At 38.1% G+C, this 25,822-nt stretch overlaps 1 protein-coding gene across 1 annotated transcript; it reads left to right on the top strand.

Annotated features, from left to right (window-relative positions):
• LOC148413710 (neuronal acetylcholine receptor subunit alpha-7-like) lies at positions 1 to 24,937 on the top strand. Its single transcript, XM_088430755.1, has 9 exons — positions 1 to 132; positions 8,835 to 8,974; positions 12,986 to 13,030; positions 13,500 to 13,609; positions 18,197 to 18,444; positions 19,346 to 19,540; positions 20,680 to 20,766; positions 22,220 to 22,329; positions 23,105 to 24,937. Exons 1-9 carry the CDS (start codon positions 63 to 65, stop codon positions 23,711 to 23,713), a joined length of 1,614 nt encoding a protein of 537 aa, XP_088286881.1. The 5' UTR covers positions 1 to 62; the 3' UTR covers positions 23,714 to 24,937.
• Positions 24,938 to 25,822: the final 885 nt, after the last annotated feature.

Below are 25,822 nucleotides of genomic sequence, written 5' to 3'. Positions count from 1 at the left end.
CAAAGACGAAAGAGCATCAGCAGAAGAGAGCCCGCAGCTAGGGCCGGTGCCAACCTGCCAGGATGCGGTGCCACAAGTTTTGGGCCGCGTGTTCCCTTGGATTTTACCTGTGGGCAGCACTCCTATTCAAAGGTATGTAGACAAAATCAAATTATTTATTGTACACACTTGAGGTGTGTTCTGTAAAGGCACAGGTTGGAATAAATGCTGGGGGTGAATCCGAACATGGATGCAGTATTATCATAGGGGCTGCTAATAAGAGGACACCAGGAATCTGTATTGTGGAAGTTGTTTTGAAAGTTGATCAATTACTGCACTTGAAGAACAACGAAACCAATGAATACTTTTCAAATGTAATTTTCATATTTTATTGTTTGGCTTTTTTTTGGTCTGTTTATAATTCACTTGTACAGCACCTATGCACTGTGTGAGATAAACAATTCCGGAGACTCTGCTGTTATGTTATACATGTGCATGACTTAAAATTAATTAAGAGGTACATGTGCGACCAACATTCTGCATAATAACATACATACTACAGACTGTTTACTGTCTTAAAATGTGCAATATTTTTCTAACATGATTTACATTTATGTGAGTTTAATACATTTTACACACACTGTTTATTAAAAAGAATTGCCGAATTATCTATCATATCTCCGCCAATAATATTCACTTCCCACATCTTAAGCAATACTATTGAAGCATAATTTGACTGTTTTTAGTACCTATAACAAATGCCCAGCACGGATTATCTGCCAGAAATAGATTCTTCTCACAGTTAATTGACTGATTTAAAAAATATGTAAGGACTAAAATAACTTATTGTTTTGTCCTTTAACGCATAGAAGAGATATGAATTACAAGCAGGGGCGGAGCTACATGGTGGCTCTGGCTGCTCCCCTGGCCACACCCACTCCTAGAGGAAAACATTATCTCAAAATGTTTCGCCAAGTGTACAAGAATGCAGTTTTCGTAGACCCCTTGATACTCTGCCGCAAACGATTCTTATTAACAACATACTTAAAGAACAACTATGCAACTGGCTTCTTGATTATGCTAACTCTGAAAGAATCTTAAGTAAATAACAGTTCAATTCTTAGTCAACATCAATCAAAATCATCAGTTTGACTTGACTTGACCATACACAGTCATGGATCCATGAAATAAAATCCACACATATACCAATGTTTAACATGTTCATACACATAATACAAGCAAAAACAATAACTAAATAAGAATCAGAGAACTGTGATGACTTACGAAATTTCTGTGTCACTAATGAATGAACCATTGAAGGCAGTATGGAACCAATTCATTGGGTGAGCTCTGATAGGCTCCAGATCACCTGCAACCCTAATGAGGACCAGCTGTATAGATAATGGATGGGCACATAATGGTGAAACGATTTCATAATATTTTATCACCCCTCTTCATCTTATTGAATGTGTCAGTTCAGACTTTTACATGCAACCAGCACATATGTGCGTGGTTAGTGTGCAATTCAGTGTGACACGCACACCTGTCTCTAAATCTCTAACCCATCCGTCCCATCACACAATATAAGCATCATCGTTAGCATCTGGGTTATTATTCGGAATTTAAAAAAAAAAAACATTTTGAAAGACAAAATGCTGGAAGAATAGTGCCCTAGTGGTTCGCTCATTTGAATATTTGCTGCGGTCTCCCTGTGTAAAGTTTGCATGTTTCCTTGTGGTTTGTGGGGTTCTTTGGGTTAGATTTTAGATAACTTTCTCGATCGCTGGCCTTCCCGCCATGTTTGACGGCTTATTTTACTATCACGCAGAGCATACACAGCACATAGCATTAACAAGAAGCAAAATTTTCAATTGTAAACAGCCAAAAGAAAACAGATCTCGTGCTGTGCAGGAATGAGGAAGCTTGTTGAAATTTCATGAGATGGGAGATGTCTACGATATTTTGCGCCATCCCTAGAGATCAGCCAGAGATCAGCAATTAAATGGATAATGCTGACCTTTATTGGAAAAGTTCATTAGCAGAATACATTTCTTGATTGTGGCCCCATCATTCAAATGCCACATAATCGGGATCGTCGAGGAGTCATCAGGCAAGAAAACAAACACTTACAGAATTGATTATTGATACACTGAGAATGTGAAGTTACTTTTTGTATTGATCTTTTATTCTTGACCTCCACAAAGGTTCAGACACTCATAAACCCGAGTGTGCCTGGCCCAGATGCTGTAATATTATCTACATCATTTCCATTCAACGCTTCATCTGCGTCTTGGTGTCTTTCACTGTCTTTTACTCGGTACTGCAGAGTGATATCTTCCCCCAGTCAGCAATAAGTGAGTCTTCCCATGTCTCTTTGCTCTTTAATCACGCCCTATATGTAGATTAGACTATTTAATGCCTTGTTCAGAGTTTTACCCATGACATAAGGTGGTTTATGTGACTTTCTTGAGTCACTAATGACACTTAAATTGGCACATTATCTTGCTCTCGAGTAAGTTCAAAGCAATGAAAACGTCTTGTTGTGACCTTCATCTTTCACAGAATGAAACATGTCAAACATACCAATAATGAAGTTGATGCTCCAATGATTTTATTGAGTCATTGCCATGCCAACATTAAATCATCTACTTTAATGAGCTGTAATATTGCTGAACTGGACTGGACACCCATCATTTTGGGTTAGTGTTAATATCAGTTTTGACTTATCACTTCAGTACTTCTCTTAATTTTGCAAGAGTTAAAAAGTCACTTAACGAACACGCAAGTATTAAACATCACAATAATCACTTCTTATGAGTGAAAAAATACCAAACAAAACATGTTTTACTTATTGTGTCATTTCTGTGCAGTTTCAGTTCGAAAAGGATTTGTGCTGCTCAAGAGAGGGTTCATTGAGCATGAAAGTTGTAGACACATGGGAGGTCTTTGCTTACGGATTAGGATTAAACATCAAGTGGTTTTAGGGCTGTGATCCTTTACCATAGATTATAAAACTCTCCTATATGATTCGATCCAGCTAGAAAGCCATTACGACACTTGTCCATATGTTCTGCTTGTCACGTTGCTCTTCTCGCATTTGAATGCACACAGTTCTCAGTCATTTTGGACTCCTTAAATTCATTACATTCAAAATCATAATTTACAGTATTTACATAATTTACAGCTTTAACACATGTTAATGTTCAACAATGTTGTCATATTTTTAGCAGACATCTGATCTAGTGACATCTTCCTAGAATGCTGTTTTATGGTCCCTTGACACCATGCTTAAAAATGCTCACTTCACTTCTAGGTCTGGGAAAAACGTTGACCAAGTCGGGTCAGTTGACATGAAAAACAGGTTGACTGAATATATCTGCTTCGAAGCTCCGCCAAAACCATGCTTACTCCACTGTTTTTTTGTGGATCTTTTATTGCAGATCTACACAGTGTTGCAATGTTAGCAAGAGAGAAAGACCCCCCCCCCCCCTCCCCCCCAAAACAGGGAATATCACAATATTAGTATAATTACTAATAGAACTATTAGAAAACAGAGCACCCAAATAAAATGTTTAATTATTGCGAAGGGGAAAGGCAAACTACAGCAGTACTTTGGAAAATAAATAAATAAACAAATAAATAAATAAATAATAACTCCTATGCAATCATTGACTTGACATAATAAATGTGTAGTTATATCCACTCACTTCAATTCATGTTCAAACTTAAAAAAAAATTCAACTCATATTCCATTATAGAGATTATTTTTAAAAATAGTTATGTGATGATCATGCCATTATTTAATGGAATAATTGATAAGAAAATTGATTTTAAAAAGGCTCAATAGCAACAGGTCTACTCAATTAATCTCTTGGATGACTTCTTTTGTAATTATTTTATGTTCAATTTATGCTCAACTATTACCTTCCCTCATAGATTATCTAACAAGATGACCACTTGGGTTTTTATCGCAGCTTCCAAACACCTGGGAGCATAATTGCCCAACTCCCACGTTTTCTCTTGACCTAATTTATGTATCAGTGTTGGTCTTAAAGGTTCCAGTTAATGTATTTTACCTCAAATTGTAGAGGTATTCAAGTGCATGTGAGATATGTTTCAGTTTCTTTGTTATTGAAACAAAAGTATGTCAACATTATTTATTTAAAAACTTCGGCTGTTTTGGGAGGTTATTTTTCAGGTTTTTTTTCACACGGGATTGCAATATTTGCATTGCTTTCCTACACACAAATCAACACACATTTACACCAAAGTATGTAGCTGGAGAAGTGCAGAGTTGTCATTTGGTTGACTCACCAGCAGCCCCTGAGGGAGAGGTGGGCTGTCAGCGCTTTCTCTGTACAGAACTCATCCCTCTCCAGGTCTAGATTACGGCCCCAAAACACTGAGGGATCGAAGCTCTTTTATCTTTCTCAAATGTGACATCATGTTTTGTGTTAATCCGATCAAATCCGTTTAGTATTTGTACGAATCGGTTTCCTAAGGGCATCTGAGCTTCGGTGTCTTTCATTAAAAGTTGATTTAATCTAATGCAAGTAATTGGATGGCCTTTGTTGAAGTCTCTTTATTCATGCAAATTGCTCACAACTTTGTCTATTTGTGGTGATTCGAGTGACCCCCATGAGTTGCAAGCTTTGATATTATTCTGCAGACATACACGATAATGTGCAGAAACACCTAGTTGTAAGTAGTCAAGAGGAAAAGAGTTACATTTTTGGGACCACATATTACCTTACACTGTCATGATTTTGCATGACAGAAGTAACTAAAAATGTACAGTGACTCAACTGTGTTGCCTCAGTAATGTTACTCTTGGAATATAATTCTGAGTATATTTTTGTCCACGCAATTAGCGTTGAATTCCTGAACAATATGTTTAAATTTCACAGTTGGATAGTTTACATCAGCTAATTTACTTTGTGCAATCGGAAAATAAACGTGAGTCAGACGCTGAAGCCTGAGCGGATTTAGCGCAAATAAGCGCAGACATGAAAAGATCAGACATCCCTGTGTGTTTGAGTGTATTCATGAGATACGAGTGTGCGAGAGCCTGTGAAAGGGAGACTGGGTCCCTGTGGCAGTCTGTTTTTGAATAGACCGTCTCTGATGAGTGCGTCTCAAAGTCAGACGCGACGTTATCGCCGAGCTGTTTGACAGCAGTGGAGAATAATGGACTGATTAACCCCAAACAAATGCATTTCCATTCAGGAAGGCACACATCCCACCGAAGAGAGATCTTCCAAAATTCCTTCCTTCCATTTTTAGGTGACGCGGACTAATTGGAAACGGTGCCAATCATGTTTTTCCTGGCGTGTTTATTTCATTCCAAAACCCAATTGGCTGCGGAATGTGTTTATTTTATTAGATAAAAAAAGCAAGTGGATTCAGGACAGCCAGATAGAGTGTGAGAGGAGAGGAGGAGATCAAAAGAGAAGATGCTCATACAAAATATACTAAAAATGAGGTTGCATAAATTAGAGCTTCACAAGCAACACTGATGGTGTATCAAGCATTGAGTTGGGAGAAAAACTGATGGAAAGATTAGGGAAGATAAGAGCAAGCTTCGGATTTTTCCCATTTAAATTTGCATGTGACATTTAAACGATGCTTATCATTTGAAATTTGGGTGGTCTGTTATCTGCTGTATCCGAGAAAAGTGGGAAATAACGAGAAGACTGGATTATCAGTTATTGTATTTATGAGTACAAAGTGGGTCATGCCATTCAGGCTTGGGCTTCTCAAACTTTTTTCTATCGAGTAACAACAACAACAACAACAACAAAATACGTATGTTACTATCCAAATGATCAAAGTTAAAATGCAGTAGTGTAGTCAGTCTCCTCTAAAACAAGACCGAAAGAAGTTAAAAAGTAAAAGTTACACGTTATATACAAAACACAAAGCATAGGTTGCGCAACCCTGGCCTAATGTATCATGAATTCTAACTTGTGCAAGTTAGGTTGATGTCTTGGTTGTATGTGTCCCAGCGTGAACTCACTGAGATGAAAATGAGCACAAAGCATGTAAATATGCAAAGCTTATTTCTCACTGAAATTCTCACATTACCATTTTCTCTTTTCTCCTGAATGTTGGTCATCAGTTGCATAAAAAAATCTCCAGTATTTTCGGAAGGAGGTAACTGACCCGTGAGAACATCGTAATGAGGAATGTTCATGTTTATACAGTGCTACGAAACTAAAAGCATCCCTGCCTCGCAGCCCCTCTGTGGTGCTGATACCCTTGGGCTTGCTTTAATGCCGAGAGGTGTTCTGGCTCTGCTTATTAAGCCATAACTAATTTGATACACAGTTACGCAGACATGTGAAGTTCTGATACAGTTGCAGTACACACACAGTAAACACTCACATCTGTATGTATAAAATCAATAAAATTCTGGACATTTATATAATGTACATTCAGCCCATTTTTCAACTTTTACTGTAAGTGCATTGTGCTTCCCATTAGGTTCAAAGTTCATGTGTGTACAACCGCTTCTTCAGGTTGGTTTTGCCTTTCCCGTTGAACAAGATGGAATGGGATTCCGGGCATTTGTTTCAATGAAATCTCATGCTGTTAAATTATATCATTGTGCATGTTATCATTGGAATAATGAATCCCACTTAGCATCCATTGTTGTTGAATTTGCTTTCATACTCTGTTGTAATTAAGGGCTGTACAATGGTGCCTTGAGACACGAGCGACCCAATGTAGGTTTTTTTTTTAGATTTGAGTCATTATTTTACAGATTTTTTTGCTTTGACTTTGTGCTTTTGTTTTCATCACTATTCCTTTTGCAAGCAGCAGATTGGCAAATATAGCAGCTATAAACAATACTTCAAAAATAGATAACTGTTCATTAATACAAGACACGGTTAAAGTTGCTGTCAAGTTAAATATAAAACACATGTCCTATGTATAAAAAAAAGCTCATAGCTTTATATTTAAATCAATTAAAATATTTTCTCTTAAGCTGCTAATTGTTGTTAATCATGCTAATTCGTGACCTTAAATGCCCTGAGAGCTGAAGTTGATGACCTTTGGACAACTGCAGTACACACGGTGATGGGCGTAAGGTATTACTCTTCTATGATCTCTCATCATTCTCATGTCTGCTAAAGGCAGGTAAAAACATTGATGTAACTGGATACTGGTGTTTTTGCATGTTGATAGAACAAAACTGAAATGAAATTGTTAAACTCAAGGGCAATTGTGTTTTTCATTTAGCTTCAAACACCGTCAGGATCAAATCAGCTCCACATGTTACTTGTGAGACTTGAAAATACCAAAAATCTTGAGTTTGATTACAAAGAAAAACAGGTTTTGACAGTTTTATGGTGAGGTATGGTGGGGAGGTGAGGTATAAACAAAAACACAAGACAAAGCCAAAGAAATCAAAACAAAACATTTGCAAGAGTTCATCCTTACGACCTGAGCCGAGAGGTACTTTGAGGCTTTGGTTGCTTTTCGTAACATATATTTTCTGAACAAAAAGGTATGAAAGTCCGCAGCTCAAAGAACAGGGTGCTAAAACGCAGGATGAAACAAATCTCCATGCTTCCTTCTCCAGCAATTTTTATGATCAGACTTCTCTCATTGGTGCTCATATCAGCTTCATTACTGAGATGATTATTAAAAAATAAATGAACTGGGATGCCTCCCTTCCTACTTCTGTGAGCAACACGTGGTTTGTTCTAACATTGAAGACAGTGATTATTTTCTTCCTCACGAGCACAATTTCATGAAGCAGGCAGGCTTAGAGACGCTTTCCCCACCACTCACACTTTCCCCAGACAATCACACCGAAGGACTATTTAGTATGTCCAATATACCTGCCATCATGCATGTTTTTGGAGTGTGGGAGGAAGCGCCCGGAGAGAACCCACGCGGGCTCCAGGATAATAAGCAAACTCCACACAGGTAGGCCGGAGCGAGATTTGAACTCGGGTCCCTGAACTGTGAGGCGGACGTGCTAACCAATATTCCACCAAACCAACCAGTAATTTTTAATATGTCTGAATATACTGTGCAGAGGCACACATTTATGACTTTTATTAGACTGTTTGTTCCTTCACAGTCTTTCTGCAGCGATCAAATAATCTGTAGTTTATGTATCAGGTTGACAGAAAAACTTTGGTGAAAATAAGTGTCTGCCTATGAGTCTTTTCTCCAATAGGACCCTGGACACAAAATCTGAGTATGAGGGTGTTATTGTTTTGAGCCATATTGGCCTTGTTTGGCAATGGATGGATGATCTGAGATTTGATAAGATTTGACGATTGTCATGAAAAACTTAGATATTTTTGCCGACTAAGAAAAAGTTATGGAAGAATAGATGTTTACAAACTTTTCTGACGAGCAGGAGATTCTAGGTCTAAATCTTGGCACTGGTATGGAGTTTACATGTTTTAGAAGTTCAGAACAATTTCTACTTAAAGTCAGGATCTAAATTCCATTGTGATCATTTATGGCACATAAAAACATTCAATTCATATTTTCTTTGATCATAACCTAAGAACATTTCCCAAATCCGATCTGTATTATGTTGCACAGACGAGCCTGTTGTTTTGTCTGACCTCAAACACTAACCTGCCTTAACGCTTCCCATTACAGCATTAATGGGCCAATGCCAGGATGAAGGCACGCTCCTTTACTCTTCGCAAAGACAGGGTTGACTTGATCTCTCAATGATCCCGCTAAGAATATGCACAATATGAATGATGACTGAATGAAAAAAGTCTTGGAAACTTTGATGTGCTGCTAATAGTTGTTGTAAAAAGATACTGCATTCAGGAAATTAGCCACTTGTGTAACTTTGCCATTGTTACATTGGTCCCCAGGATCTCTACAAGGAGAGTACCAGAGGAGGCTTTACAAGGAGCTGCTTGCTAACTACAACCGGTTGGAAAGACCAGTGGTCAATGACTCTGCTCCCATCCTGGTGGAGCTGGGCTTCACGCTTCTGCAGATAATAGACGTGGTGAGGGATATATACAATACATGTTAGTACACAGATTATGGCACTGAAACATGTGGCACTGAATGCTATTTACTAACAATAAAACCAAATGCTATTTATGTCTAAATATACCAAGATCTGCCACAATTAACAAAAACATGAAATTAATTTAACATACACAAGCGTACACTGTATAAAATAAATAAATGAAGAACCATTTTAAATGGAGAGGATCACAACGCATCTACACATATGTACAATACATCTTGGATCTACCCAATTTGAGTTAACCCACGGTCGACACATTCTGACAGTTGAATTTATTTTAAACTAATAACCAGGCTCAAAAATTAAGACCCAGCTTTGTAGTAAAACCGTCCTCTGAAACCATACTTCCAACACATGGTGCTTAAAACCTGTGGTAAAACAGTCTAACTGTAACCCTAACCCTAACCCTAACCCTAACCCTGATTTATTTTAAGTCTGCTGACATTCTAACAGCTGTTTTTTTTTTTCTACTTTAAATTTGGAACCACTGTTGAGAACTGCAACACTTTTTGGACGTCACACCCTACTTTAAAACTCTGGCATCTTTAAAACTCCAAGGTCACACATTCATATTGAAGTCATATTAACAGAAGCTTTATTGGTGTGTTGAGGAGAGAAACCTGTAAAACATGCAGGACAGCGGCAATCGAGGACTGTTTGACACCCATGCTCTAAATTAACAGAAAAACACCAACACAAATAGCTACATTGCAGCTGTGCTGCTTTTCCACTACACATATACACTTTTCCACTGCACACATACATCAATCAATCAATCAATCAAATTTTATTTATATAGCCCTAAATCACCGAAGTCTCAAAGGGCTTCACAGAATGAAAAGAGGTCATACAGAGACATCTTTTCAATGTAAGGTACACAACAGCATCCCCTGTCAAAGCTCCCAGAAGGGGAAGGAAAAACTCAAAAACCCCAATTTGGGGAAAATCAGAAACCTCCAGAAGGGACCACAGGTGGGAGGAGCCCCCTTCCAGGCCCACAGGTTGAAGTGGATGCTGCATGTACCGAACACAGAAACAATATAAATTACAGAAAACATATTGTGCTATATAGTGCAGTGATGTCTTGACAGCAGGCAAAGCCATTGGGCAGGAACCATCCCGCATTCCAGCCAGGTGGACCGCAGACGGCTAGACTCCTAACCCGTGATGGTCGACCAGCGCAGGACCCAATGGAGGCGGTCAAGTCAACCCTCACCATCTAGCTAGCCCCCTCTCCCGGCCGGAAGAGGGGGGCAGGAAAAAAGAAGAAGGCTGCAGACAGGCTAATTTAACTAAATGCTTTTGAGTATAGATGTGTTTTTAGTCGGGATTTAAAGATTTCTACCGAGGTGGCTGCGCGAACTTCCATAGGTAGGGCATTCCATAGTACTGGCGCGCGAATGGAAAATGCCCTTGATCCCGCAGACTTCTTTTTAGCCCGTGGGGTCGATAGCAAACCGGCATTTTGTGACCGAAGTTGTCGGGACGGAACATAAGGTGATACTAAGTCGACGAGATAGGAAGGAGCTAAACCGTGTAAAATTTTATAAGTAATTAACAACACCTTAAAATCACATCTCACGTGTATTGGAAGCCAATGCAGGTCAGCTAGAATCGGAGTAATATGATCAAACTTTCTCGTCCTTGTCAATAGTCTCGCCGCTGCATTCTGTACACACTGCAGGCTTTTAATGTGAGACATGGGAAGGCCAGAAAACAAAATGTTGCAATAGTCTAGGCGCGACGTAACAAATGCATGAATTAATGTTTCTGCATCGCTAAGAGAAAGAATAGGGCGAATTTTAGCTATATTGCGGAGGTGAAAAAACGCCGTTCTTGTCATGTTATTAATATGTGTTCGAAAGGAGAGAGTTGAGTCAAATATCACGCCGAGATTTTTTGGGGAACTACTTTGGGAAATAATACAGTTTTCTAGGTTCAGCGTGGTATTCTTAAGCAGGTGCTGATGATGAGCAGGGCCAATAAATAACATCTCAGTTTTATTAGGGTTGAGAAGCAGAAAATTGGAAGACATCCATTGTTTAATCTCGGCAAGGCAAGCCTCCAGTTTACTGCACTTGCACGGATCCGTTATTTCTAAGGGCATATAGAGTTGGGTATCATCAGCATAGCAATGAAAACTAATAGCATGTTTACGTATAATATCGCCGAAAGGAATCATGTAGATGTTGAACAGTAAGGGGCCAAGTACTGACCCCTGCGGGACACCACATGAGACGGAGAAAGACTCAGAGATCGCGTCGCCATAAGAGACACTATGCGTCCTTCCCAGGATGTAAGATCTGAACCAAGAAAGTGCTGATCCCGAGATACCAACACATGATCTAAGACGTTCTATAAGAATATGATGATCAATAGTGTCAAATGCGGCACTAAGATCAAGCAGTAATAATATTGATGAGATGTTGGAATCCGAGGCTAAGAGAAGATCATTCGTCACTTTTACTAGGGCTGTCTCAGTTGAGTGGTTGGCCCTAAAACCTGACTGAAGGAGTTCAAATCTATTGTTGTCTATCATAAAATCACTAAGCTGTTGTGTTACAACTTTCTCAAGAATTTTGGCGATAAACGGAAGGTGTGACACTGGCCTATAGTTAGCGAGATCTTCAGGATCTAGGTGTGGTTTCTTAAGTAATGGTTGAATGACGGCCGTCTTAAAAGCTTCAGGTACAATGCCAGAGGAGAGTGACAGGTTGATAATATTCAAGACAGACGACCCCAAGATCGGGAACAACTCTTTGACGAGTTTGCCTGGAAGCGGGTCGAGCATGCAGGACGTCGGCTTTGCTGCATTAACCAGTTGTGTAAGACACTCCAGGGATACTAAATCAAACTGGGACAGGGTAGCCAGACTTTCATGAACCTGATTGTCCGAACTAGCATCAACAATCACAGTTGAGGTGGTGAGCGGCGCTGCCTTTTTTATTTCTTCCCTTATTAGCTGAATCCGCTGAGTAAAGGATTGCATGAAATCGTGTGCTGAATGGAGGGAATTTTGATTAACCTGCTGCTGCTGTGTTAGCTGCGCTACCGTCTCAAATAAATACTTACATGAAAAAACATACATGAAATACATGAAATACATGAAAATACTTACATGAAAAAAACATACATGAGCGTGTTCTATTTACAAGCATCAATAATCATCTAAACTAGTACTAGCATTCCCACTATTTATCAACTGTAGCATAAATGAGAATCTCATATACAGTATGAATGTCCTTACTATTTAAAGTAGCAAGTAATGCAGATCCTTTAGCAGAGAAGTTAACAAACAAACACACTGAAGGGAGATACAGTATATCTCAAGAGGGGCTGAGATTAAGCTGTGCACTAAGGGTCAATATATAGATATGGTGGCTAAACCTGTGCTCCACTGCGGAAAAAAACAAACATACTTCATCTTTTTTTTTTTGAAACTGAATACATGCACAACTCTTGTGTTTTGTTTATAGTGCAGGGAAATCAGAGTCCCAAAATACACCAAACTGTGTCACAGCACAGTGGCATAGTAATCTCAGCTCAGGTTCTCCTCTGCATCATTTGCATGTTCTCCCAAGCTTGATTTCCTCAGCCTTAAATCTATGTTTTGTAAATGAATTAAAGTCTAAATTTCCCACAGACGTACACATAAAATACTTATGAATTAAATCATTTCTCTCAAATAGCAACAACCAGAATGTTTAGTCCCACGCATATAATTTAATATGCAGGAAGATAGATAAAACCGTAAACTGAGTCATTATAAAATTATTATATTTATTTTTTCACTGTGGATAGCTGTGATAAATTGATAAGATTTTCTCAATAATGCATTAATTCATACCTCCAAGTTAAGCTGCATATTAATAAACTATCAAGCCATCCTTTTTTTTTAGATGCTTATCCTCACTAGGGTTGCCTAATTTATGACTTATGTGTAAAAATATCCACATATTTTTAATGTTATCTCTCTGGTGTCAGGATGAGAAGAATCAAGTATTGATGACCAATGCCTGGCTGCAGCTGGTGAGTCACTGGGAAGATTTTCTGCAATATGTTGACATCTGTCCGTGGGATTTATTTTGTCCATTCATCCAGAAGAACATCACAAATACGTCTTTGTCCATATGATGTGATATCACACATTTGCAAACGTCTTGGGTGTTTATGGTCGAGCTGCTATTTCCACAATAAATGAGCCTTAGGGAGTTACACATTTCTCAACTCTAACATAGGCTGTCCAGTCAAAGCCTGTAATACTGAAAGCTATAGTATCCGTCTGTAAAATAAAAACTACAGAGCATAAAATCAGAGCTGTACGAAAAGCGTGTGTGCTTGAAAATGAAATTTTGAATTTTTATAAGGCCCCGCAGGATTGTGCACTGTCAGCACATTTTCTTTGAAAGATATGGCCACTCTCATTCGCCTAGATAAGCATTACTACAATTGTGAAAATAAATGCCATACAATAGTCGAATATATCTCTGTCTCTCAGTACTGGACTGATATCTACCTGAGCTGGAACCCAGAAAGCTACCCTGGTGTCCAGAACCTTCGATTCCCTTCAGACCAGATCTGGACTCCTGACATCCTTCTCTATAACAGGTTGGAGATCTTCCTTCTTCCTTGATGTACAGTATCATAATTGTAGATCCACATCCTACGCATTGGTACACAAAATGAAACATGACCAGCAGTGTGAAGAACCTGTAAAAATGGATGAAACCGAGTGATAAAATGGGCCCTTCTGCCATTGAATTTTTGCTTTGACACAACCAGGGTATTGAAGATTAATGTGTGGACATGTTTGTCCAAATCCCACTGAGACATTCATTAAATCCCCTAATCCTGAATGGATTTTTTTTCAGGCGATAATAGGCTGACTTCGTAATTATCCTAATGTATTGTCTAAATTCTCTTTAATTGTTCTTCCTTGTCTTCCACACAGCATCTTTATCTTGTTTAAAATCAAAGGGATTGAAGCAAAACAAACACTTGATGCAAATTACTATCATTACGGAATGTTTTGTAATTTGGAGGGATTTTTTTTAAAATTGATATGAATGTAAGCATCTTTTTTTTTTCCAATAATAGGTTCATTGTTTTTTAAGTACTTTTTTTAGTGTTAGTCTAATCCTTGATATCCAGCACCATTTTGCTATGTGCTCTGCTTAATCCCTCCATAGAGCCAAAAATATCTACGAAATAATCTCACTCATTAAGAGCTTGTTTATTATTCTGCTCGTTTTGTATAAGGATAGCAATAAAAGCTCATGTGCAGAGTTTTAATTTTTCTTTGGATAGAAAACAATACAAAGGGTTGAAATGTACATAATGCATGACGGTGTCTCATTGCAATCATGTGAGAAAAATCAAATGCACGGACCAAGCGGAGGATTGGCTTTTGACAACAGCTACCTCAAATGCCCGGGAATGTATATTATTTTAAAAAATCTGAACAAATATAGCTTCATCATCAAATAACCTTTAAATGGAGATTTTTCATCTATACAGAATAGAGTACAGTATACCGTTAGAGGGAAAACAATCAGTCATTTTAATTAAACAACACTGTACTACTGTGTATTAAAAATCAGGTCCATTTCACACTTGCATGTCAAAGGGAGCTTGGGGACAAAACAATGGTTTGTGTGTATTAACCCAAATATTCAAAGCTCAGCTTTTAGACGTGCCGGATTACCCACCCTAATGCTACTGCTCTCGTTCCCCATCTCAACCCTCAACCTCCCTTTCCTGACTCATTCCCTTTATCATTCATCCCACCTCACCGCTTTTCACAGTCTCTCCTTCTCCTTCATAACTCACCTTCTCATCATTATTCACTTTTTTTTTTTCAATTTTCTTTGGTGTTTATGAATCATACCCGCCACAGAAAATAATTTGGTCAGGCAGTCAGTATATTTTTCATTCTTTTGTCACAGTTCGTTGTTTTGCAAGTTTGTCAACATTATTTTTGTGTGTATTTTTGATTGTAAAGGTTTGGTAACGTTTATAGTTGTTGTAGTTAATGGGTGAATTTAAGATAAATGTAGACATTTCACATTAGTCTTACATATAAGTCTATTTTTATTTTCTGTTGAATATTGCCTGTGATATGACTTTGAGGATTAGGATGTGATATTATTACTATTTTTAATTTGGCAATTAACCATCATTTATGACTATAGAATGACAATTACTTAGTTTTTGCTTATGTCTACTAAGGAAAACTTAAAAAAGGCTTCAGCTCTGATATGAATTGCAAATAGAAACATCCTCTATGGTCATTCAGTAAAGTTCAGGTGTGTAGTGTGGTGACACAAAGAGATACACACACAAGAAAAAATCTGGCAGTTAATTGTTGCACTAATGGCACCGCAGGCATAACACACGTCATTACTCAGTACGCTATTAGAGAGCATCCAGTCACACTTTAATCTGCTTTAAATAGTGGATGCAGCGGGTTCATTAGCATGCATCTCGGATGGGAGAAGTTCAGGTCATTTGTTTTTATGTGACCTGTAGGAGCTATGAGGTCGGATGGTGTCATAATATGAAAGATATCTGATCTGAAATTGTTCCTGATGAGTCATCCAACTTTTTTAGAACAATGAGCCAGTTATCCACCCTCAATCAACTGCTTTCAAAGGGATATAAACAAATCAAGTGTATAGTCTATCTGACACTGTGATTCAAAATAAACAACGTAGTTCAACACTGTGCACACTATTGTCTTTTTTCTGACTACCTTCAATGATGGTGTGTCATAGAACTGCACTTACCATAAAGTGGCCATGAGCTGGTTATAAACTGACTCAGAAGGTTCTGGCTCAGGAGTCATTAAAAATATTTTTCTATGTTTGTTTTTCATGCTTTTGGCAGATGGAGTTTACATAAAGAAAAGCTAGACAGAAAACATCTATGACCTTTCTCATTGTGTAGCAGGGTAAAGTCAAAGGTTTCACTTGACTGGTGATCGATTAGTTGCATGAAGGAAAGCCAGCTCAAATTAAGTTATATTTGCTTTCTCAGAAAGTTATGTTAAATGTGAAGATGTTGTTTTTAGATCAAAAAGTTTGGATTTTTTTTTTCATATGCATATTGTGTATTCTCAAATAGGGATAATTTAACAGGGATTCTGCAGGCATTGCAACACTTACTGATCTAGTAGTTAGCAGGCTTTCTTTCATTTAAGACGATATTAGCACAAGAAGCTTCCCAAAATACAGGATAGAACTTTTCAAAAAGCATGAGGGCCAAATTATTCCAAAAATAACCTGTTATTACAAACATTATATAGTGGCTCAGGTTTTCGGTGTTCAGGTATTAACCAGTAAAGAGCAGTCAAGCACAAAACATTCCCAATCTTCTCATTAAGAAGAGGAAGAAGAACAGGAAGTTATTGACCTCATAGTGGCTAGGACGACACACCACTCTCAAATTTATTCTTAGAATGTTGTCGAAGCATCGCTTGTGACTTTAAGGACATTATTACATGTGTTATGTACATATGACATTATGTATGTGTGAACTGAGTGATAGTTGGTGTTTGTTGACTCAAAATGGTAAACACGAGGACGCCAATGCTAATGTTGATTGCTAAGGAGTTAGCACAGGCAACATTCTAAATAATGGATAGTCATAGCCACTCATTTCAACTTGCGTTCAAACAAAATTATTTAGAAAAAAATCAACTCATATTCACCCTTCACATACTTGATTATTCAATGGAATAATTGATCGGGTAATCATTTTGATAAAAGTTCAGTAGTGACAGACCTACAATTAACCAACACATGAACGCACACTTGAAATCATATCATTATCATAAGACATACTCAAATAATTGCAACAGTTATGCAAAGCAATACTATTTCTGCGCAATGATCCAATGCTATATGCTTCCACATTTCTTACAGTTGATGACTTGAGGAAGATGCGTGAAATAATCTATTTATCGTGCATCATTTGCTGTGTATGTTCTCCGCCTACATTAAATATGTCACACATGAAACTAAAGGATCACTTACGGGTACTGTACTATTTGCCTGTAGGCTTCTTTGTCCCATCTATTTAATCAATGAGCCCAGACACAACGCCCGATGTCAGGATTTCCTGAATGACTACTTTGTTCCTGAACTGAGAAATTATGAACTTGGGCAGAGTTACTCACAATTCAGGCACAGGTGTGTGTTCCAGATTTGTACTGGCATGAAAATGTTTGCGCTTCTCAGCACGCACATAGACAGACCTTTTGTGTTCTATCACATGTACAATCCAAATCAATGTAAAGCTGCTATTTTTAGGTTTGGACAACATACATCTTTAAAGTACTATGCGTGCTCTCCGACACACACGACATTGCCTGGATTACAAAAGTGCGAACACCTTCGCTTTAAATAAGTCTTTGAATAATAAAAGTTTGAATAATTCATGGCATGGCTTTGCTTCTGCCGCCCCCACTTTTCTTCCACCCGGTACCTGGAGCCACAGCTGATAGTGGCACACACAGAAGGATAAATCAACACGTTTATGTGACTCAATTTTTACCACAGGCAGGATCAAATAAAAAGGGTCCATTCATTCATTATTCCTAGATATGCTTTCTTTTGTCCGGACTTTGTGTGAATCTTAAAGCAAATCTACAAAAATGGACACTATTTCTCGAGTTTAGGATTAGACTGTGGGTGTATTTACAGTTTACTGTGTGTGCTTTTGTAGGTTTTGCATTAACAGCTGACATTAGTTCAGTGTCTTAACAGTGTGGCTACTAGAAAACATTTGACAGCTATGCTTTGAGACGCTTTTGTCAAAAGTTGATTTTTATCTTAGATTGGCAGGGACACTGTAATGTTGCCTGTGGAAACCTTTGAGTGGTACACCAAATCTGTTTTTCTTTATGCCTGTTTTAAACTAAGAAACATAATAAAATGGTAAAAGACATACTTTACCTTTACATTTGAACTTAATGACATTTGAACTTTCACTCAACAACTCGCTCATTGCAGAGTAAAAAAAAAAACAAAAAAAAAACATCACTGTAAAATGAGGAAATATTAAATGTCTGCGAAAGCTCAGTGTCACTCAGGTTGTGCAATTTTATTTTGAACATGGCTGAAATAATTTGTTTTGTATTATGTTTTAAAAAATAATAATTCATAATGAGAATACTAATTATTGCTCTCCTTCCAGTGCGGATGACCGCTTTGATGCCACCTTTCACACCAACGTTCTGGTGAATGCATCGGGTTACTGCCAGTACATCCCGCCCGGCATTTTGAAGAGCACCTGCTACATCGATGTGCGTTGGTTCCCGTTCGATGTTCAGAAGTGTGATTTAAAGTTTGGGTCGTGGACGCACAATGGCTGGCTGCTGGATCTTCAGATGCTGGATGTGGATACATCCACCTACATACCCAATGGAGAGTGGGATCTTGTGGGTAAGTTGCTTTGTATTTTGCAGGAGGAACATGATAAATGGATCATGATGAATCACTTTTAAAAGTTCAAAGTGATGGATTTGCAAGGCAAGCAAACATTTCGAGAACTGGGGCTCTAGTGACCCCAACTGAAAGCTCCCGCTTTGAAGGTACTGAAAATGAGGGCAAGTGGATTCACCGATGAATTTTGTTCTAATGCGATTTATCCAGTTTATATTGTGGAAATAACGTACTACATTTTCTACGGGAACTGTTTGGGCCATAAGCATCCAGAAGTGTGCCTGCAGTGTCATTACAACAATCGCTAATATAGAACAGACATAAACTGTACAGACGCATCTTTACACATTTTCCAAGCAAATATGCTCCCTTTCACTCATTAAATGATACATTTGTGCATTATACTGATGTCATTTTTGTAAGCCTGGAGAATGAAGTTATACAGAATTTGAATCTTGAAATGAAAATGTTTGGGATTATCAGTCTCTCACAACAATACAAAAGTGAAAACAACCATTGGGTGTATTGGTTTTGGAACGGCACCCAAGCGAAGCCTTCCAGCTGGGGAAATGGCTTCTAATGTTTGAGCCCTGGGGAGGTGTTGGCTGACTGGAGCTGAGGGTCAGATGGAAGCTGGCGTCATGGCGTAACACTGGTTGACACAATGACAGACGTGTGCATAATACGTCAGGGCAGACAGAAACAGGCTTTAAATACTAATAGCTGTGTTATCATGGCTAATAACAGACATAACCACGGTTGCCGCAATGCAGAAAATGTGTACTTCACACATATTGTGTGACCCCTCTCTTCATTCATCCTTCTTCCAGCCCATATGGCCGTTTCCACAGACAGATGGGGTGATTTTGTTCATGTTTTTTTTGAACTCTGCGTCCCTCAGGTGTCCCAGTCAAGCGCAATGAGCTGTACTACGACTGTTGCAAGGAGCCATACCCTGACGTGACCTTCACAGTCACCATGCGGCGTCGAACACTTTACTACGGCCTCAATTTGCTCATTCCCTGCGTGCTGATTTCGGGCTTGGCTCTCTTGGTCTTCCTGTTGCCTGCTGACTCAGGAGAAAAGATCTCTCTTGGTGAGTTGATGCACAGATGTAAACAATTAGGAATTTGGTAGTTGGCCATGCCTTTGTAGATGTGAAGTTTTGGGTGTGTCTGTGGGATTTTCTGTCCACATTGGGGAAGTGAGAGTGACATTGATGATGCATTGTTGAAAGTCTTTGATGTTTTGAAGAAGGATGGCTGGATGGATGATCAATTGATTTAGAGGTTTAGAGGTTCTATATTATGACAAAACGCATTTTTGGCTGTTATGTTTGTATATCATACTCATACAAAAATCCCAGTGGATGTCGCCTGCCTTTTTTTCTACGTTTACTTTGATGAACTTTTCAAAGGCTGTTTCCAGGAAATTGTTCCAAATATATGCGTCATTAACAGATAGAGATACAAAGTTGTCTAAAATATCATTTAAATTTTGAAAATATTGAACATTCACCATATTTAACTATTTTCACTCATGTTTTAATTGTAGTAACATGTTCCTGCACAGGACCAATGTTAGATAGACATCAATTACAAAATGATAACACACAGGTGTTTTGGTGGTGATGTCAAATTTAAGAATGGAAGAAATCTCAAATCTGCAGTGCTATTTTGCCAAAGTATTTTAGAATGGCAAAGCTACTTTAATTTTCATACATGCAATATAGGTACAAAAACTCCAGATTTTTTTTCTCAAATCAGTATGGGAATATGGGTCCTCGTTTTTTTGTTTGTTTTTCTTTTTTTTCCATATTAGTTTAAATAGGAATGTTGGCAGCAGCGGATAGTTTCGACCGACCTCTTCCCATGTAGCATGCAATAATGTGTGTGCATATGTGTATGCAAACGTTCTCATAAATCATGTAGCGGAGTCATGAATACATTCATGTAAAACAGCTCGGAATAATTGAATTTTTGAGTGGAGTTCTATCAGCCCCTTGTTTTTGATGGATAGCCACATTCGGATGAGCAGTCGCCAGTTAACATGAGTTTGACAGATTTCTGGAGGGCTAAGCTTCCTTCAACATGTCACCTGACAAATTACTGTAGTTTTGAGATGATAACTGATTATGTCCCTAAGTAATTACAACGAATAATTTCCCACTCCTGTGATCCCACTCACACTAATCATGTTCCTCATGTTCTGCCTTGTCTGCTTTTTTTTTGTAAGGAATCACCGTGCTGCTTTCGCTAACCGTCTTCATGCTTCTGGTGGCTGAGATCATGCCGGCCACCTCTGACTCGGTTCCCCTCATCGGTGGGTTGTGTTCATGTGTGCTTTAATGTGTCATATATCTACACAGAATCACCTGCAGGAAGATAACCTGACACATATATCCCAAAGAATATGAGTGTGCACACTGCTGCGAACTTGCAAACGACATGGCTCCTCCGGCTATCAAGGCAAAGTGACGTAATATTGATTCTGTCACTCAACACACCAATATTAACGACCACTTCATGGTTTACACTTGATTGTCCTTTGAAGAATTTCGGCCGGAAACATTAATACCCACAACATATACATGCATCATTCAACGCTGCTTGACTTGTCTATATGATCACCTGGAGTAAGAATTCCAAGGTGATTCCATTTGCATAGTGTGAGAGTGTCCAAAAATCAATCCCACAGCCGCCAAGGGGCGTTCTATGGTAGATTTGTGTGGCCCAGGTGAGAGCTGTCAACACCACTAAGACAGGAAAACTCGGGGGTGGAAGAATAAATAAAGGATGAATGGAAGATGATAAAGAAGAGGGAGGAATTGAGATAACTATGGTGTTGAGGTTTGTCTTAAAATTTTAGACAAAATTAATTTGAGACTTAAATAAACTATAGCACATGCTATGAAAAGTGGAATATAGAATCTTATCAATTGTATTGGTTGTAAGTTCAGTAATCATAACTCGTTTTATACACATTTTATATGAGACGAGGCCTTAGATTGATTGAGTCCTGTTTAAAAGCCAACAAATTAGGTAAACAAGCACAATTGAATGAAATATAATGCAAGTGCAACCCATGATTTTTTTTTTTTTATTGGTAATGATACATTTAATTTATACGAGATTTGTAAATTTACAACAAACAGGAAAAGTATTTGTTTGAAAGTTTGTACCACAGTAGGTGGTTGTATTTCAAAATCATATTTCCAAGCATAATATAATTTCAAACAACTAAATTTGATGGACATTTCGTGAGAGCTGCACTAATGCCGCAGATTTAATAATACCGAGATGAATATGTTTCTTTTCTCCATCATAAGTAGCACTGTCTGAAGGGCATTAAGTTAAAAATGTATTTACATACTGTGGATAAATGGCTACCCAACCGAACATAATATTTATTTTAAATGACTAGAGGAAAGACTCAACTGTTCTCTTAATTAAAATGATTCCTTAAGTGAATGTGACTGTTAATTATTTTCAACACCGCTGCCCAAAATAGATGATTCATTTTTTTAATTAATTAATTTTTTCAATCACCAGAAACTATTATCTTTTCACTTGCATTTATCTTCTTGTGAGAAGCAACCATTGCTCCCTCTCTCAATTACTTTCCAAAGGTTTTGACCTCTGGGCTCAGAGTCTTCACCAAACATACGTGCTTTTGCATCCCAGAATACAGAAAGTCAAGGCCAAAATTCCACTGTGTCATCATTTCATGTAACCGGAAACTAAAAATATCCATATGTTTGCTGTGTATCTTCCAGCTCAGTACTTTGCAAGCACCATGATGATAGTAGGAATGTCGGTGGTGGTGACTGTGATCGTCCTGCAGTTTCATCACCATGACCCTCAGGGAGGCAAAATGCCCAAGTGGGTGAGTGAGAGAACTATTTATATATTTATTTACACACTAAATTGTCCTTAGGTGTGATTGGGTGCATGAATGGTTGTTTGTCTCCATGTGCCCTGCATTTGGCTAGCCACAGGTTCAGGGTGTCCCCTGCCTACTGCCCAAAATCTGCTGGGATAGGCAGCAGCAAGCTTGCGACTCTTGTGAGGATAAGCGGCTCTAGAAAATTGACTGATGGAAATTTTAACATGGTGTCTATGTATAATTTGATAACAATGATTGTTTGTGTCCAATACTTTATTGAAAACAATTTTTATCACTTGCTGTCAAATGAAAACGACATCATCTGTATTCAAAGCACAGGTATCAGCCAATTATGGCTTGGCTTGTGAACATCACATGATCAAACACAGAAAACAAGTGAGCCATGTTATCAGAGCCTGAGCACTTGTGTCATATTTAGTCCACAGCAAATGGAAAACTGTGTTTTCAAATGTATTATTTCCACATGAAAAATAAATTAACTTGTTAAATCCCAGAGTCAAGACCTTCAAGCCAAAGTAGTTATTTACTGATGTTTGTCTTTCTTTCTTTCTTTTTTTCCCTAAAATATTAGTGTAAAGGATGCCCTGAAAGTATCTAGCACTGAATGAGTTAATTATAGACAAAATAATAAAGATCCCCAAATAAACCCAAACTGAGCAAGCGACAGAGGCAGAGTGTGACAAAGCGAATGAGTTAAAATATAGTCACTGAAAATATAACCTGAATGATTCATGAGTGTCCCGTACATGTTCAGGTTCGGGTAGTCCTGTTGAACTGGTGTGCTTGGTTCCTGCGCATGAAGCAACCCGGCGATGAGCGGAAGCGCTCCGGATACAAGCGCCGCCATATAATCCAGCACCACTCCAGCACCAGCTCTATCGAGATGGGCGCCATTCCGAGCCTCTCCATTCCACTCAACCAAACTCCCTGCCCACCGTGCACGTCAGGGACCTCTAATGGTTCAATGAGCCTCTACCTGGGCAGCTACCACCAAATGGAGAGTTCACAATGCCCACCTTCCAGTGACTCTGGCGTAGCATTTGGGGGTCGCGCTCACTGCTCCCCGGGTGAAGATGCTGAGCCCCCTGTTGTTGGCGGTAATGTTTTGGGAATGGGTGCAGGTATGGGCGTCAGGATCCCACCGCCAGAAATTCAACGCATCTTGGAGGAGGTGACCTACATCGCCCAGCGCTTCCGAGATCAGGATGAGGCTGAGGCCATTTGCAGTGAGTGGAAGTTCGCAGCTGCGGTGGTGGACCGTCTGTGCCTGGTGGCCTTCTCGCTCTTCTCCATCATTTGTACCTTCACCATCCTCATGTCAGCGCCCAATTTCATAGAGGCTGTCTCCAAGGACTTCACATAGCTGGATGCAGAAGAAAAGAAAGGATTTATCTCTCTTAGTGGGCCATTAATGGGAAGAACGCTTGTTGTAGTTTTCCTATGTAAATATCATTTTATGTCTCGGCTATTGCTAGCTTCTATTTGTAAACAGGCATTTTTACATAGAGGTTGGTCATCTCAGCTTGCCAAATATTGATTTACTTAGCGTGTACATACAAGTCGACATACACATACACATCCCTGTTCAAATGGCAGGTTTTTGTGGGATTAAAAAAACTGAGATCACTTTTTTTTTAATGTGACCTACAGTACTATCAGAAATTCTCTTCACAATAATATGTTCTTTGCAGCCCAATAGGAATTCTGATTCGTATTGTGGTAGTGGAATATACGGTAAATTAAGCACCAAATTATTTAGAACATATTAATGGAAAGGAACTTTTATGTTTTATTTTTAATAGAGGGAAATAATGTGCTTGCATATGTGTCCACAACCTCTTACTTTTGTAATTATGTAGGGATGTTCACTTTGAAAAGGAATACTGCCGTAACTATGAATCACATTTCTCTTCCGTGTCTTTTTATTTGTGATCACAACCTCATTGTAATAAAATCACTGGTGAGCATTTGGTGTATTGTGCTAAAATGCTTTGTGTGGACTTGGTTAGAGTGGACCAATACCACAGATGCAAAAGTGTCATTCAAATGTACATTATTGTAGTTTTGCTTAACCTTTTGCTTGAGAGCTATATGATAAGATTCTATAAAAAAAAATAGTTCAAAGACACTTGTAATCCTGTGTAATGTTCATTGAAAGATTGAGGCTTATTTGACTTGTGACAATTTGGATCATTTTTTTCTCTAAATAATTGTTCTCTAAATAATCTAGTGGAATTTAAGAGGGGTTTATAATATAATGCACTTTAATACAAAACTATTACAGAATATATAGGTGGCCTAAACCCGCCCTCACAACTATAGCTGCTTTGAAATTATGGCCAAAAATATCATTTTAACTCAGTTTTCATGATATATCAGATATTTACGAATAATTAGGATAGGATATTGACAAAATGCTTAATCAAGAATCAGTTTGAAGTGTATCAATAAAGGTTTATGAAGTGACATAAAAGTACATAAAAAATGACTGGTTTTCACCCTTGTTGGCTGTCATTTTCCTTTGTGTCCTTTGAAGTGTAAATTTTCACACTTGTCCATAATAAAAGTATATTTCTTCTCTGTATAACTGTCTCTTTTTAGATCCAGTGATAATCAATAAAAGTGGAACAATGCAAGTTTATGATTTTGCTTCAACCTATCTTAATTCTGGTGGCATTTGTAGTGTTTTCCTGAATACAAACAACACGGAAATAATAATAATAATAATAATAAAAAAGATGACAGACCATGTCAAAGCTTACATCCAGGAAACAGACACGTTTCAGTAAATTAAAATGGCAAACGACTTTAACTTCAGTGAATTTGGCCATTTTAGACACGCCAGTAAAAAGAACCTCAGCAAATGTAACATTATGCCACGTTATATGAAAAAAATCTGTGCAAACTTGGTTCTTCACAGTTTGCTTCCTTTATGTGATAAGGCTGCCGGTAATCTGAATTTTAGATTAGATGATACCACAATGGAAATAGAAGTGGTAAAAAATGACACAATGAATATGCGACAAAAGATGTGGAGCATTTCATCTTTTGTCTTATTTCCTACTATTCTAATTGCTGCAGTGTCACTAGAAAAAATTTAATGAAATTAAAAAAAGCTTCATTTTAACTAGACATGGGGTTTTACACAAAAGATGCAGTAAATGCAACAGAATATGCATAAACCACACATACAGTATAAATTGTACATACTTGAACAATCATTCTGTCTGTAGTTCAAAATGGACTGTTTTCCTCTTTATCAGTGACAAGACTTAAAATCTTTAAAATTCAAAAATAAAAACTTTTAAATCTTAAAAATTCTAAGAGGTTTTACCTGGCATGTTTTGGCGTTATTGTTCACCTTCTTCAGAGAGGAAAACAAGAATACATGGTATATATTATTAGGCAAGGATAAACACTACAGCTAACAACATCAAGTGTTTCAAGATGTCATATTTATCATGTTAAATTC

Source organism: Hippichthys cyanospilos, chromosome 13, assembly GCF_059441005.1.
Source record: "Hippichthys cyanospilos isolate Australia breed blue-spotted pipefish chromosome 13, RoL_Hcya_1.0, whole genome shotgun sequence".
Lineage (NCBI taxonomy): Eukaryota > Metazoa > Chordata > Actinopteri > Syngnathiformes > Syngnathidae > Hippichthys > Hippichthys cyanospilos.
The sequence above is the reverse complement of the archived record's forward strand: the minus strand, read 5'-3'. Positions and strand labels throughout refer to the sequence as shown.

Coding starts and splice junctions, on each gene's coding strand:
- LOC148413710 (XM_088430755.1), top strand. CDS start 63: ATGCGGTGCCACAAGTTTTGGGCCGCGTGTTCCCTTGGATTTTACCTG. Junction 133..8,834: donor GGCAGCACTCCTATTCAAAG/GTATGTAGACAA, acceptor ATTGGTCCCCAG/GATCTCTACAAGGAGAGTAC. Junction 20,767..22,219: donor TGACTCGGTTCCCCTCATCG/GTGGGTTGTGTT, acceptor TGTATCTTCCAG/CTCAGTACTTTGCAAGCACC.